At 45.1% G+C, this 16322-nt stretch overlaps 1 protein-coding gene across 4 annotated transcripts in view; it reads left to right on the top strand.

Annotated features, from left to right (window-relative positions):
- SLC22A4 (solute carrier family 22 member 4) overlaps positions 1 to 16322 on the top strand; it is a 49659-nt gene that overhangs the window by 18928 nt on the left and 14409 nt on the right. The window contains exons 4-6 of one of the 4 annotated variants that reach the window (XM_032627781.1): positions 5843 to 5945; positions 9790 to 9914; positions 13156 to 13252. In XM_032627781.1, coding sequence (XP_032483672.1) covers positions 5843 to 5945; positions 9790 to 9914; positions 13156 to 13252 — 325 coding nt within the window. Of the gene's footprint in view, positions 1 to 5773; positions 5946 to 9789; positions 9915 to 13155; positions 13253 to 16322 lie in introns of all 4 variants that reach the window. The other 3 variants (XM_032627780.1, XM_032627779.1, XM_032627783.1) reach the window with 3 other exon arrangements.

Genomic DNA, 16322 nt, shown 5'->3' with positions numbered 1-16322 from the left:
GAGCCTGTTGTTCTCATGGTTTAAACCCTGCAGATTCCTTGTTCCTTTTGATGACCGCCCTATACCTGGAAAGCCCAATGGGTAGCTTTGCTGGGCCAGAACATACCAGAGACTAAACAGAGGAATCTGCTGATGCCAGCAGAGCCCTTTAGGAGGACCTAAAGAGTCACCTGAAATGGAAGGGCACAAGGTCATAGTGAAGCCAGAGAAGCCCTGTCATTGGGATCAGGAGCCAGGTGGCGTCTGTGCCATGCACGGCATCCCCCAGGTCCTGCGGAATGGCAGCATTGAGACCTGCCTTTTCCAGGGGCAAAGGGTGTTTCTGGAGCCATGGAGCCTCCCCTGTGTGAGTGGATGCGGCCAGGAGAGCCCACCCCAGGCCTCCTGCAAGAAAGTCCCTGCCCCAGCTGACCTTGACACTACAACCAACTTCCCTCCCTGCTCCCCATGATGAGACGAGTGAGAAGGCCAAGGGGAAAGTAAGATCTTGTAGATCAGTCAGAACCTAGAGGTACAAGCCAGAAATCGGTGGGACGCTGGGTATAGCAGGCTCCCCATCAGCCTGGTCCAGGCTGTGGTAGGGTGCTCTGGGAGCCTCCCTGGCTATAGTGTTACTCTACTGTGCTCTGCAGGAAACTGCTGACTTTGTGCACCGGTATGAGCCCTCTTTATACTGGGTTCTCAGGCCTGAACGTTTCAGAGTGTCGCTGAGAACCAACCTGCCCCCTGGAGAAGGCAGACTCGCTCATCAGCGCCTGGGTAGGGTGGGTGGGGCAGACTCGGCGGAGGCTGACTTCTGGCAGTGCAGCAGCGCTCTCTGGTGTTCCAGACCTAGCATAGTCAAATTCTGGGTTTTATTTAAACTAAAAGAAACCTAAGCTTTGGATCCGGTCTGCGTTTTGTCTGGGCCTTCCCTTTTGCCCTCTAGCCCTAGGGAAGGGTTGGCAAGAGGCTGTGATGATAATCTCCTGTTTTAGGATTCTTCACATTAATTCAAGGAAGCTGAATTACTCCCACTCTGAAAGCAATGCAAAAATGCATCCTCTCCTCGCTCTGCTTTTTAACAATTATAAAGCCTGCCAGAGTCACAGGAGACAAGAAAAAGAAAGGAAGGAACGGTGCTACTTAAAGGAACAGAACGTGGATACACCTGGAAGTGAGGGAGCTGCCAGAATGATGCTTGTTCAGGAGGAAGTGACCACTCAGGACCAAGGACACTGGCCCTACCCACAATCTAGCTCCCCCTCACAATCTCCTACTGTTTTCCCAGAAACAACGCCTTTGACCTGTCCACAGCCTCTGGGTGAAATGCCAGCGGCATCCTCCTTTATCTCTCATAACCAGCTGCTTGAATTTTATTTTGTCTCCTGTCTTGACTGATCCATTAATTCAGTATTTTCCCAGTACTCCTAACATCAACCTCCTCTGCAATATTTGTTCCAGCATGCTGAACTATTTAAAGTTCTGCTTCCTTTGAGGTCTAAATGTATTCTTCCTTTTTGATAAGTACATAACTGATGGCATCTTCCTTTATAACTTTGGCTACCCGGAAGCTCAGGCTGTATCAACTATGCAGCCTTTATCAGCCACAGAGTTTTTTAATGGAGATATCGTTTGCATACCATAATGCTAACTCCTTTAAAGGTGTATAATTCAGTGGGTATCAGTGTATTCACAAAGTTGTACGATCATCAACTCTACCTAACTCCAGAACATTGTCCTCACCTGCCATTAGCAGTCACTCCCCCACACTCCTCTCTCCCCAGCCCCTGGCAGCCACTAATCTACTTCCTGTCTGTGTGGATTTGTCAATTCTGGAATGTTTCTGATAAATGGAATCATACAATATGTGGCCTTTGTGACTGACTTCCTTCACTTAATGTTTTCAAGGTTGGTCCATGTGGTAGCATGACTTCAGTATTCCATTGTATGGAGATGCCACATTTTGTTCATCTCTTCATCAGCTGATGGACAACTGGGTTGTTTCCACTCTCTGACCAATTTGGAGAATGTTGCTATCAACATTTGAGTACAAGTTTTTTGTGGATCTGTTTTCAGTTCTCTTGGGTATGTACCTAGGAGTGGACTTGCTGGGTCAGGTGGGAATTTTATGTTTTACCATTTAAGGAACTGCCAGACCGTTTGCCAAAGTGATCCATTACATATTTTTGTTCTTTTCTCCAAGGCATAGCTTTTCACCTTTCTTTGTATTTTACTTTAACGTTACCATTATTTTATTTTATTCAAATTATAAGCTACCTCAAAACCTTCAAGGGATGAGGTGGGATATAAATACATTAAAAAGGTGCTGAAATTTGCTGGCAGCCCTCGTTTGCACTGAACTGTGTGAGGGAAGAACCGGGGGGACCCAGGGAGGAGGAAGGACTCACTCCTGTCTGTCGTCAAGGGGCTCACATCTGGTCGGCAGAGGCAGCCATTGCAGTTGTTATAGAGAACGCGGGTCATGGCCTAGGAGTGTTGGGAGGAGCTCCTATAAATTTTCTGGGTATATGCAGAAATAGGAAAGGTTACTTTTAACTAGAATGATCTGTGAAAGTTTGTAGAGGAGAGAGAGGAAGCAAGGGAATATCTGCTGTTTTGATGAGAATTCGGAGTATTTTCCGGGGAGCAAAGAGAGCTTCTGCTGTCTTCCACCGGGTCTCTTGGTCAAAGGCACTGTACTTTCCAACATTCCCCTGACATCTGGCACATGTCAACTGTTTGAGCAGGATGAAAGAATTAATTATTCCTGAGTACCTACCACATGCCAGACACTTGACTAGGCCCTTTATCTACATTATCTCAGGCCTCATAACCATAGCTCCATGAAGTAGGACTTGTCAAAGTCACTCTAGTAGCAAATGAGCATCAAGGAGCCCAGGCTCTGCACATGACTAATGGAGGCCACTCCTATCCTAGGGCCCTTAGGTCCTACCCCATATCCTGGCAACTGCACCACAGTCTTGTTTCTTGAGCTGGGGTCTGCAGACCTCTGTTTGTCATTCATGGAGTGGCAGGTCCTGCCTCCAAGTGAAATGGATCCAGTGGTTCCTGGGCTGACTGCCACAGAAGGGCCCTGATCAACATGGTAGTAAGCCTGGCACTCTCTGAGTCACTCCCTCTTGGAGAAAGTGCTCAGATTCTGGTGGCAGTGACGGGCAGTGGGCAAACACTCCTGGCCAAGACATGCCTCTTTGGCTTAGATGTCAGAGTCTCACTCCCAAGTGGTACTCAGAGGCCCAACTAGACCAAGACTAAGTGGGCTTTGTCCTAGGAGTAAAAACCTAGGGGGTAAAGGAGGCCAGGACAAGGATCCCCAGTCAGCGGAGCCAGAAGTCACCAGTCACCTATCTCACTGCCATGGAGTTTCTGGCACCTGCAGGCCGTGAAACGTGTGCAGGAAACAGGACTCCTCTCCCAGTGTCCCTCAGAGGGGGCTGGTTGGCCTCTAGTGAGTTCAAAAACCAGCCCAGGTGGGGAAAACACAAATCCTAACTTCTAAAAGGCAGGTGTGGCCTCACCCATCTCCCACACGTCTCCACTAGGACCTCAGTTGAAGGACTGCTTGACAGGGCCAAGGCTTTGCTCCCAGGTAATTTTTTTTCCTGGACAGTATCCACAGGTCAAACTGATCAGGCTTAAAACCTGGCTGTCCCACTTAGTACATATGTGTGAATTTAGGCAATTTGCTTCAACTCTTTAAGTCTCAGCTGATAATGTATAAAATAGAAGTAGTATTAGTTCTTATATAATTGTTGTGAAGATTCAAAGAGATAATATATGTAAACACTCAGTCTGGAACCTGGCTCGAAGTGCCTCCTCAAAACACTGCTAGCTATGAAAATGATGATGATGGTGTTCAAGGCAGGGTGATTGTCTGAAAGGTCAGTGAGCAGGAAGTCGTGCTAACAAGGAACTATTCAGGTTTGTGCAGAGGGGTAGATTTATGAAGCTTCTGTCCCCCATGGGTACTCTGCAAAGTTAGAACAACTCTGTTCTGGCCTGAGATCCAAGCTTAGAGGGGGAGATTATCCAAGAATCCAGAGGTGTAACTTCTCTCTCTTCTCTCATCAGGGTCATGGAAGTGTGAGGGAGCTCCCTTGGTCTCATGAGTCTACAAGATTCTCACTTGGTCCTGGGCACTTTCTCTTTTCCACAGTCACATCCTCTGCTGCTTCACCTCTGGATCTCTGCTTAGGAATAAATCACCCCCTATTCATTCTCATGTCATAATAATCACAGCTGAAGTGTTTAGAAACCATGGCATGGTGAGTCTTCTTATGGAGTGGTAGGAAGGTCATTAATGAGGTAAGAAAATATCTGGAAACAACAGTCACGATCCTGAAAGAAGTCTGGCCCTATTCCTGGAAATGAGCTTAGAGGCTGAGAAATGCCCTGGGTGGTTAGGGCTGTTGTCTGCAGTCCAGGTTGTGAGGGGTACACAATCCTGGCCATTTCTATCAGTCTGGCTTTTAGAAATGGCTGTTCAAGAGGGAACCACTGAGGTACATCTTCAGTTATGCTGAGTGAAGAAGAAGAAGAGAGGTGAGGACAGGAACAGGTAGGAGGTGAGAAAGGAAAACCAACAGAAGTAGTAATTTTACTGCTTCTCTGGAATTAGCCCTTAATTCCTTAGCCTGGGTTCAGGGCATCTAAACACGATTGAAAAACTCTCTCTTGAAAGCTAAGCCTGAATGACCTTCGAATGATCTATTTTGTAATTTCTGGGCTGCTTCTCGGTAGTGGTGGGCAGATCTCAAACAAAAGACGGAGCTGTTGCCATTGGCCAGATCTCCGCCCTGGGGCAGAAGACCAAGAGTGAACTCTGGGTAAAGGGCCTGGAGTTTTGTGACAACAGAAGGAGCTTGTTCTTGGACTCCCTGTCTCAAATCAAGCACTCCAAGGAGCAGGCAACATCTCTGGAAGAAGTGGGGCTGAGCGATCCAGTGTGGTGCTGAGCAGAGCAGGAGCCTTTCCCAGAACAGGGCCGGATGCCAAGTAGTCTTGGACCTTTGTGGTGTTCTGGAAAAGCTCTGCGAGCTCCTTCTGTGTGTGGACAGCTCCAGGGCTGCCGCCTGCCAGGCGGGAAGAGCAGCTTCTTCTTGTCTTTCATTGGGCTGTATGGACTGTGACTGCCTGGGGCTGAGCCCTGGGCACAGTGTAGCTGCAGCAGAATTCAGTTCTGGGCGCTGGGGCCCTGCTCTGTGCACCTCCAGAGCCAGCTGGATCCTCTTTATCATTTCTCAGGGCTCAAGGGTGGCTAAGGGTGTCCTAACACAACTCAGTGACTGAACTCTCCACTGTTTCCGAGAGACCCGTGTCTGCTTATTTACAGTGGAGAATTGTGGGAAAGGCTGAATGCCCCATAATCCACTCGCCCTCAGAAGAGCCCCCCCCCACCCGCCTCGCCCCGGTCTCCTGGGACACCCTTTCTGCTCCTTACCCCGGGGCTCTTACTTTGGAAATGTGGCATCCTCAGAAGAGGTTACCTCTTAGGGCTGGGAGTGATGTTCCTATGACATGAGGAAGCCTTTAAAAAAAAAATCTGTGGCTCCTTTAAAATCTCATGAAAACTCATCCTTCTATGCGGTGGTAAGTCTTGGGTCACATCCCACCTTCCTCCACCCTGACCGCTCCTGCTCTGGGCCATGAGGCAAACACCTTTTCCCTTTTCTAAGTGGTTATGTTTTAAACTCTAACTGCCAGGTAATGATGTAAAGAGCAAATATTAAAGTGAGTTAAAATGCTAATACTCCTCCCTTGTTTTGAACAGGAACAGAAATTCTTGGCAAGTCAGTTCGTATTCTATTCTCTACGTTAGGCGTGTGCACATGTTTTGCAGTTGGCTACATGCTGCTGCCGCTGTTTGCTTACTTCATCAGAGACTGGCGGATGCTTCTGCTGGCGCTGACGGTGCCGGGGGTGCTGTGCTTCCCGCTGTGGTGGTGAGTGTGGCTCAGTCCCAGACAGCCCCCTGCTGCGAGCCAGCAGCCTGGAGCCCAGAGCCTGGGGCTGACCGTGGCGTGGGCTTGCTGGTCTCACTGGAACAGGCTGGGGCCTTGAAGCCCAGAGACCGTTTGGCTCTTTGGGGTGGGCCTATGTGCTGGGGTTTGATTCCCCACCATCCCACAAAGCACCATTCTCAGGAAACCCAGTCCCCCTGAGGCTCTCCCCGCCCCCCTTATCTGTTACTGGTGGTGATTGTTTGTGGAGATGGTCTGTTGGCTTTTGTTATTTTTAACTCTGCCCCCCTGCTCTTCTGACACTTTTCTCTCGCTAGGAAATCTTGTTCTCCTCATGGCTACAACTAATGTAACTTCCTCAAACTTCCCTGTCGCGTGATGATTAGCGTCTGAGATGTCACTGTTTATCTGCTTTGTCTTGAAGGGCGAGAGAACTCCTTCTGTTTAATGAGTTGTTAGAGAAAATGTTCTCTTCTCTCCTCCCACTACCCTTCAACCAAATTTTGGCACGTCAGTGTGGGAATAACAAAGTGTTGAGACACTGGCCCCAGTTTCACCCAGTATGGCTATGGGGAAGATTTTAGGTGAGAGAACAAATTAAGAATGATGGAATAAGGTCGCAGCCATACCCTTTTTGGGGAGGGATTCCCCATTTCTTTGATTTTTCCATATTTAAGCAAAAGGAAAGGGGATTTTTCCCATTATGGGGTGTGGTGCTCTCTCTCTCTCTCTCTCTCTCTCTCTCTCTCTCTCTCTCTCTCTCTGTTATTAATTAGTCCTGGTTTGGTTTCATGATGTCAAAATCAAATCTCCCAGCAGTGACTGGTTTTACTGAACTGCTTTATCTCTACTGGCTCACACACAATGAAAGTTTCTCTGATCATTTTTTAGAGCTCAGAGGTTAGACTAGCCCTCGTGGTTGCCCTGTCCTGTGGACACACTGCCTGAGGAAGTTTTCCTAGAAGGGCCTTCATCTTGCTGCGACTGGTTAGGCAGCCGTAGAGGCTGACAGGTAGTACATCATGACCTTGTTGGACCAGATGGCTCTTGTTAGACCACTCCAAACTACTGTCCTTTTATGACCTCTAAGACTGCTATGATTTACCAGTGCAGATTCTTGGCATGGGTGAGTATGGGGGAGAGAGAACACTTTTTTTTCTTACTTCCCTAGAATTTGAGAGACAGTGTGTTAGAGGTCAGATACTCTTCTGATTTCCTGACCCAGTCTGAGAGCCGGGCAAGTTTCTGGAATGAGAATCAGCCCAGCAGCATCATTACCATCATCATTACCCTCCATCCCTCTCTCCACAACCCCCCTGCTCACTGAATTTATTTTAAAAGATGTCTTGTCTTGAGTCTCTCAAGACACAAGACAAGATTATTCAAAGGTTAGTTTCTGCCTCTTCCAATGAATGATTTTAGTAATCTGTGTTCTTGGCTCTAGTTGTCACTTTGGCATAAGAGACCAGTACTTTTAAAATAGTTATAGTCAACTTTATACTGTATGATTCTACCAGAGAGTGAGAGAGAAAGAGCAAAAATAGAAGGGCCCTGACTGACCATAAGGGATTAGTAGGGATTTTTAGTTTGTGGGGCTTGGATCTTTGCCTCAGAACCAAATATCACAGCAAGGAACAGCTCTGATGGGTCAGCCTCTTGAATTTCTAGCACAGAAGGTCCATCCCACAAGGAGCTGCCTTACTCTTTCCCTGAGAAGAGTTGTTCCTCTATTGCCCATGGGGCTGGTTGGTAAGTGTTCCTAGCTGTGGGCACATTGTACCAGGGACAGGACTGCCCCAGAGAGAGGGCAACCCGGGGCCAGGACAAACATGCTAAGTGCTTGTCCTGAAAGTTTAACAAGAGTTTTACCATTTTCCTGTAAAATAAAATAGCTTCTTTTTGAACATCTTGTCCTTGAAGGTGGGACTTCCTGAAGCAATGCCCATCCATCCGGGTGGGCTGGGTTGATGTGGGGATTGCTTTGAGCTACTGTGACCTCTGCTGCCTACTTAATATGTATTATAGACTCTCCAGCAACACCCTTCCCCTGTTCAATTTGAATTAAATCTACCGAGAGGCTATAGTGTACAACCTTATTTGGCCCTCCACTAAACTTGAAATGATCAGCTAGACTTAATTCTTTATGCACCAAGAAACCATGGCAATTCAGAAGTAGAGATCGCAGCAATCCTGAGTACAGTGGGCTGAAAATGGAGCCACTGCAGGTGGTTTGGGGATTTTTTATGTCTCAAATTTCCTTTAAAAGGCTTGGCAGTAAGTGATCACAGGTACAAATGGACTATGTGTGTAGTGGGTGGGGAAGGAGCCCATAGGTGCAACATGGGAAAGCTTTGCAACATCTAGCTGACTAAACATTAGGAACCTGAGGACCAGCGATGGCACTCTGAGCTTGTAGTAAGAAAGGTAGGATATTTCTAAGAACAACCTGGTTGGGGAAAGATACCTCTCAGAAAGTAGAAGTGCCCATGCTGTATATAGTGGCTGTGGGGTAAGACCTCTAATTCTTCACTAATACAGTTGCCAGTAGCCACATGCAACGATTTAAATTAAAATTAATTAAAAGTACATAAAATATAAATTCGTTTCTTCAGTCACACTAGTCACACCAGCTCAATAACCACATGTGGTTAGCGGTTGCTGTATTGGATAGCACAGATACAGAACACCAGTGGAAGTTCTCTTGGACAGCACAAGCTCTAGTTACTAAAACGGAGTGGCCTAACATCATCACAGTTGCTACAGGGACCAACCAAGGGATATATTCCCAAAAATGCAGACTGGGTTCATTTTTTCAACCCCATGTGCTTGTAGTAGGCTAGGGACAGAAGCTGGCGGTTGGGTCTATTCGATATGTTGTGTTTTGCTCTGAGATAATTCCTATTGAGGCTTTGGAGGGCCTATTAATTATAGGAGGACTATATCTGCTACCTATAATTTATTTCTAGGAATAACTTAATACTGACAAATAAGTAAGGAAAACAAGAGCTGGCAGAAGATTGGCTAAGCAATTCTGAGAAATAAGATTAGGAAAAAATAGAAAAATTAAAGTATAATTAAAAATAAATAAGAAATAGAAAAATTAGGAAGATAGAAGTCAACCATGTGTTTGAGCATCAAGTTTAAAAATTGTGGATAGATTGTGTAATAAAAAAATATGTTCTAACTAACACAACATTGTTAATCTACTATACTCCAATATAAAAAATTTTTTTTAATGTTTCTAGGCATTAAAAAATAAGACCACATTGGCTGTGTCTGGTTTGGGTACTCACTGAGCTGAGAATCTGTTGAGAGCCATGCGGCAGCCCACAGGAAGGTGTCAGTGCACTTAACCTCCTCCTCTGACTGCAGAAAAGACTCTGAGAAACACAGATGCCCTCTTTTACCCAATAAACTTGTGAGCATCCACCAGCTGGGCACCAGGTGATTCTCCTAGGGATAGACACACTGAAAAAGATACTAGACTGTGTTTCTTTTATGAGCCACACCGTCTATGAAGTTGTGGGATGGTGTTCTCCAGGTGCCCTGGCTTAAACATACCCAGTTTAATGTTACCCCTTATAGTGTGGCTCTGGCTTCAAGTACAACTAATGATTCTGTCTTTTGATTTGATCATAACTTTGAAACTTGAAGGTGATTTTATTATTCCTACAAATAATGGAAATCTTATGAGGCCTCCCTCTTGATGTTCTTTAAAAAGACAAACTAGAATTTTACAAAATAAAAATTATTCGGGGGCAACTTACAGTTGATAGCATCACCTTGCTTACTGTGAAAAATTATAAAACATTCAAATGAATTTTAGGTTTATTCCTGAATCTCCCCGGTGGCTGATATCCCAGAGAAGATTTAGAGAAGCTGAAGATATCATTCCAAAAAGCTGCAAAAATGAACAATGTAGCTGCCCAGTGGTGGTTTTTGATCCTGTGGGAGGTAAGGATTTGCACATGTTTTCCTCCTGAGATCAGTTATGCATTCTTCTTCTTTCAAAGTCTTCTTTATTTTTTTTAAAATTTATTTATTTGTTTGTTTGTTTTTGGCTGCGTTGGTCTTCGTTGCTTGCCACACGGGCTTTCTCTAGTTGCAGCGAGTGGGGGCTGCTCTTCATTGGCAGTGCGTGGGCTTCTCATTGCAGTGGCTTCTCTTGTTGCAGAGCACGGTCCTCTAGGCACGCGGGCTTTCAGTAGTTGTGGCACATGGGCTCAGTAGTTGTGGCTCGCGGGCTCTAGAGGCGCAGGCTCAGTAGTTGTGGCGCACGGGGCTTAGTTGCTCCATGGCATGTGGGATCCTTCCCGGGACCAGGGGCTCGAACCCATGTCACGTGCATTGGCAGGCGATTCTTAACCACTGTACCACCAGGGAAGCCCCAGTTATGCATTCTTGATTATGGAATTTAATTTGATTCAATAGGTTTTGAGTGCCTATTATGTACCAGGCACTGTTCAAGGCCTTAGAGACACAATGATGATGAAGTTCTGAGCCCTCCCCAAAGGGCTGTGGACCAATTAAGTGCAATAATATATGTAAACTGCTTAGCATATAGCAAGTGTTGATTAAATATTAGTTTCCTTCCCTTTTGCAAGTTTATCTCCAACTTTTTATTGGTCTTGCTCCACACCATTGATGCAGCTACATACTGGTGATTTTTGAATGTCCAGATTAAGAGGGGAAAATGTGTTTGAGGGGGTATTCCACCCATGGGCTCCCCACTGTACTCTGAATCTCACCAAAGTCTGCTGGGAAGCTGTTACATGTCTTTAGTCTTGCCTATGTTGTGTCTAGAACCTTAAGGCCTGAGAGCACAGGCTGGAGGATTTCACCCCTGCAGGCAGGAGGCCACGAGGAAAAAGCAGATATTCAGTGGAAGCAGATTCGCTTCCTGCCAGTCAGTGAGGATTCACAGTGATCCTTGGCCATGCCTCGTGCCAGCTCCTAGAGAAAACAAGAAAAATTAGAGACATAAGGAGCACAGAATGTAACCAAGAGTGTTAAGAGGATTAGATGGAAGGTAAGTGATGACATGAAGGAGGAAGTCCCCTAGGAGTGGACACTGTGAGCCAGCAGAGAAAGAGAGTAGAGTGACTCAGGGCTGAAGAGGCAGGTCCAAACAAGGGAGGACACTTAGATGGATGGAGAGGATGGGGCAATGGCACTCCTGGCCAGAGGGTCAGGAACTGCTCAGGACACCTCAAGAAGACTATATGCTTCTTAATCTTTATGCTTGCCCCACCCAGGACTTTGGAGGGTGGCAAGCACGCCAGTGCTCCACCCTGAGGGCTTCCTCCATTCCTGGCCTTTGCGACCTCTGACAGAAACAGATACCCTGGTGATGGCTGGAGGATTAATTACAGTGGCTATGAGCCCAAGCTCTCAGAAGGCTGCCAGAACAAATATGTCTTAATCCTTTGCTCTTCAGATCAAGAATTCCATTCCCAGCCTTGGTCAATATAACCTGGATGCCTGATCCACAGGTCCTGTCTGTGCCTGGTACCACTCCCAGAACCTTCCAGGAGGACTGCTAGTTCCCAGTAGTTTATGCAGGGGCTTTCTTTGTTGGGATAACAGGGTTATACTGCCAGGGGCATGTTCTAGAGTTGTACACTCCACGTAGTGCAGAAGCAAAAAGGTAACATGGCTGTGAGCTGAATGAGGAGGTGTCTGTTTTCGGAAAGAAGGATGCTAATATTTGGGAAGCACCTGCTACAAGGGCAGGTCCTGGCACTCTTCCTTCCTTTGTAGTAAAAATTCCTTCCTCAGGCCTCTTACTGAACACACATAATAGGGCCACAGAGTCATTGTACTTTATCCTGAGGAGATAAAAAGGCTCCACCTCAGAGCCCTGTAACTTTTTAGTTTCAATTCTTTTTTTTAAATTGAAGCATAGTTTGATTTACAATATTGTGTTAGTTTCAGGTGTACAGGAAAGTGATTCAGTTTATATATACATATGTTTTTCAGATTATTTTCCACTATAGGTTATTAAAAGTTATTGACTGTAGTTCCCTATGCTATATAGTAAATCCTTGTTGCTTACCTATTTCATGTATAGTAGTTTGTATCTGTTAATCCCATAACTCCTAATTTATCCCTCCCACCCTCCTTCCTTTTGCCGTTGGTAATCATAAGTTTGTTTTCTATGTCTGTGAGTCTGTTTCTGTTTTGTATGTAGATTCATTTGTATTATTTTTTTGATTCCACATATAAGTTATATAATATTTGTCTTTCTCTGTTTGACTTATTTCACTAAGTGTCATATTCTTTAGATCCATCCATGTTGCTGCATATGACAATATTTCATTCTTTCTTATGACTAGTATTCTATTGTACATATATACCACATCATCTTGAGCCAGTCATCTGTTAATGGGCACTTGAGTTGTCTCCGTGTCTTGGCTATTGTAAATAGTGTATTGATAGTTTCAATTCTAATAAGCTTGATTATCTAGATTCCTAACACATGGCAAGTTAACTTCAGGAAATTAAAAGTAAAGGAAGGAAGCCCATCAACAGCGGTATGAAATTGCCACCAACCACTGACAGCTCACATCTTTTCCTTCAATGGTGCAGTAATTATAGTAATAGTTAAAATGTATGGGGCATCTACCATGGTTCAAGTACTATGCTAAGATTATATATATGATCTCATTTAATCTTCTCAACTCTTGATTATTTATACCCATTTACAGAGAGGTAAACTGAGGCTCATAGAGGATAAATAGTAACTTGCCCAAGGTCCCCCTAGTTAACCCATGTGTGTTCTGACACTGAAACAACAACAGGACAAGTATTAAAAGCAGATATGGACCTCAAGGCAGTTTGGGGCTATATGGCGCTACCCACTCAACAGGTCCTAAGGCTCAGTGTGATTAAGGTCACCCATAATGATGCCCATGAGTCAAGGCAAGGCTGTGTTAGCAGTCAGGCTTTATATAAAGAGACAGTGAAGCCAATGTTATATATTTTAAAGGCTTCTGTCTAAAATGGGCCACAAACATTTTTAAACGTTATAATAAGCATCATATATTTAGATGCCCTTATTCCCTGCAAATTCCAGACTTCTGAGCATATTGAAAGTGATGTGAGACATACATGCATAAGAATATATTGTCATAGCCAAAGATACTTCCTCACCACCTCTCAATCTCATGGTTATGTGCATTACTTTAACAACAGGAGCTATCCCCCGTGAAGCAGCAGAAAGTTTTCATTCTGGACCTGTTCAGGACTCGGAATATTGGCACAATAACAATTATGTTCTTGCTGCTATGGTAAGTAATAAGAGATCTGGAAATGAGACATACAGAATGTAAATATACAATTGATTTTCTTTAATTCAGGGGACAAGGTCAAGGCCTGGGTCTTCCTGAGGCAAAATTAAAATTTTAGAATTCTAAGTTATTTGGAAAGGCTTCAATTTAATTCATGGAACTGGATACTGAAAAAAAATGTCACAGGGAACAATATTTAGGTCTGCAATACTGTGACCCACTGGGAAATCATTCCCTGCTCCTCCTAGAGTTACTGGGATTAAAACTAATGATGTTCCTGATGCCTGAAGCTGAGACGCTAATTCAGCTCCTGCTTCCAGAAGCTATACTGAAAATTAATCAGTGAAGTTAGAATACCCTGAATCCCCACTGCCTGCATTGGAGTTTTGACAAGCTTTTTATACTTGCTCATAGGAATCTACCAAGTGATTTTAAGGCCTAGAAATAACGAACTGACTTTGTAGGCAAGATTTAATAATGTATCTGCCAAGAAATTAGGAAGAAGACAAAAAGAACATGCCTACCCCATGATGCAGCACAAAAAAATGACGGTAATCAGAACAGGTAGAAGATGGTGGTGTGGAAAGATGCAGAGTTCGCGTATCCTCACAACTAGGGTGTCTGCCAGATGCTGGTGGGGAACCCCAACACCCAAGGAGATGGGAAGAACCCCCAAGTGCACCAGTAGAACATGGGAGGACTGAGCGGGGGAAGGAGAAGTGGAGGCCAGACAGGACTGGCACCCCTGAGGGGTGGCTCAGAGTGGGGGAGAGGTTCCCACGCCTGGAGGGACCCTCGGGGGCTTGGATCAGGGGGAGCACACCCAGCGTTTCCCCTGCTGAATCGGCTGGGGAAGTCTGCCCAGCTCTCGAGCCAGGTCCTATGCTCTCAGAGGTCCCCTCCAGGCTGGGTTGGTCCTGGGGGTGTAGGAGGGAGGCTGGAAGAGAACAGGAGAGGCAGCTGGGAGGGGCCCTCCAGGATGGGAGGAGCAAGAGAGGAGCAGAGGGTATTTGCCCTACCCACTCAAGCCCAGGAAGCCTGCTGGGCTCCCAGGTGGGTTCCCCCATCCTCTGAGACCAGAGGCGATGGGCATGCCTGAGCCCCACCCCCAGTGCCCCCCAGGGCCTTTTCCAGCCCTGTGGGTCCTAAGCATAGGCCCTGCCCACTGCCCAAACCTTGCCCCTGCTTAGGCCCTGCCCTCCACAGCCAAGGCCTTTTCCACCTTTTTTTTTTTTTTTCCATCTCTTTTTTAATATCATGGCTCTGTTTTACCTTCCAGTTGTTGTTTCACCTATATTTTTATTTTTATATTTTTTCTAACATATCTGTCAGTTTCCTAGTCTAATTTTATTTTCTACTTTGTTATAGTTGTTTTTTGGGGTTTTTTTGCCACACCACGCAGCTTGTGGGATCTTGGTTCATGACCCAGGGGTTGGGCCAAAGCTCCTGTGGTGGGAGCTCCAAATCCGAACCACTGGACAAACAGAGAACCTCAGACCCCAGGGTATATTTATTGCAGTGAGGTCTCCTGGAGGTCCTCATCTCAGCACCAAGACCCAGCTCTACCCAACAGCCTACAAACTCCAGTATTGGAAGCCTCAGGCCAAACAACCAGTAAGACAGGAACACAATCCCAGTCATAAAAAAAAGGAAAAAAAATGAGACAGCAGAAAAATATGTCACAGACAAAGGAGCAAGGTAAAAACCTACAAGACCAAATAAATGAAGAGGAAATAGGCAATCTACCTGAAAAAGAATTCAGAGTAATGATAGTAAAGATGATTCAGAATCTCGGAAATAGAATGGAGGCACAGATTGAGAAAATACAAGAAATGTTTAACAAAGATCTAGAAGAACTAAAGAACAAACAAACAGATGAGCAACACAATAACTGAAATGAAAAGTACACTAGAAGGAATCAATAGCAGAATAACTGAGGCAGAAGAACGAATAAGTGAGCTGGAAGACAAAATGGTGGAAGTAACTGCTGAGAAGCAGAATAAAGAAAAAAGAATGAAAAGAATTGAAGACAATCTCAGAGACCTCTGGGACAACACTAAACGCACCAACATTCTAATTATAGGGGTCCCAGAAGAAGAAGAGAAAAAGAAAGGATCTGAGAAAATATTTGAAGAGATTATAGTGGAAAACTTCCCTAACATGGGAAAAGAAATAGTCACCCGAGTCCAGTAAGTACAGAGTCCCATACAGGATAAACCCTAGGAGAAACACACCAAGACACATATTAATCAAACTAACAAAAATTAAATTCAAAGAAAATATATTAAAAGCAGCATGGGAAAAACAAAAAATAACATACAAAGGAATCCCCATGAGGTTATCAGCTGATTTTTCAGCAGAAACTGCAGGTCAGAAGGGAGTGGCAGGATATACTTAATGTGATGAAAGAGAAGAACCTACAACCAAGATTACTCTATCTGGCAAGGATCTCATTCAGATTCGATGGAGAAATCAAAAGCTTTTCAGACAAGCAAAAGCTAAGAGAATTTAGCACCACCAAACCAGCTTTACAACAAATGCTAAAGAAACTTCTCTAGGCAGGAAGCACAACAAAGAAAAAGACCCACAAAAACAAACTCAGGGGCTTCCCCGGTGGCACAGTGGTTGAGAGTCCGCCTGCCAATGCAGGGGATGCGGGTTAGTGCCCCGGTCCGGGAAGATCCCACATGCCGCGAAGCGGCTGGGCCCGTGAACCATGGCCACTGAGCCTGCGCATCCGGAGCCTGTGCTCCGCAATGGGAGAGGCCACAACAGTGAGAGGCCCACGTACCGAAAAAAAAAAAAAAGAAACAAACTCAAAACAATTAAGAAAATGGTAATAGGAACATACATATCGATAATAACCTTGAATGTAAATGGATTAAATGCCCCAACCAAAAGACACAGACTGGCTGAATGGATACAAAAACAACACCCATATATAAGCTGTCTACAAGAGACCCACTTCAGACCTAGGGACACATAAAGGCTGAAAGCGAAGGGATGGAAAAAGATATTCCACGCAAATGGAAATCAAAAGAAAGCTGGAGTAGCAATACTCATATCAGAT

The sequence above is a fragment of the Phocoena sinus genome, chromosome 3 (genome assembly GCF_008692025.1).
Source record: "Phocoena sinus isolate mPhoSin1 chromosome 3, mPhoSin1.pri, whole genome shotgun sequence".
NCBI classification, from domain to species: Eukaryota; Metazoa; Chordata; class Mammalia; order Artiodactyla; family Phocoenidae; genus Phocoena; species Phocoena sinus.
This window is presented reverse-complemented; position numbering and strand designations above follow the sequence as displayed.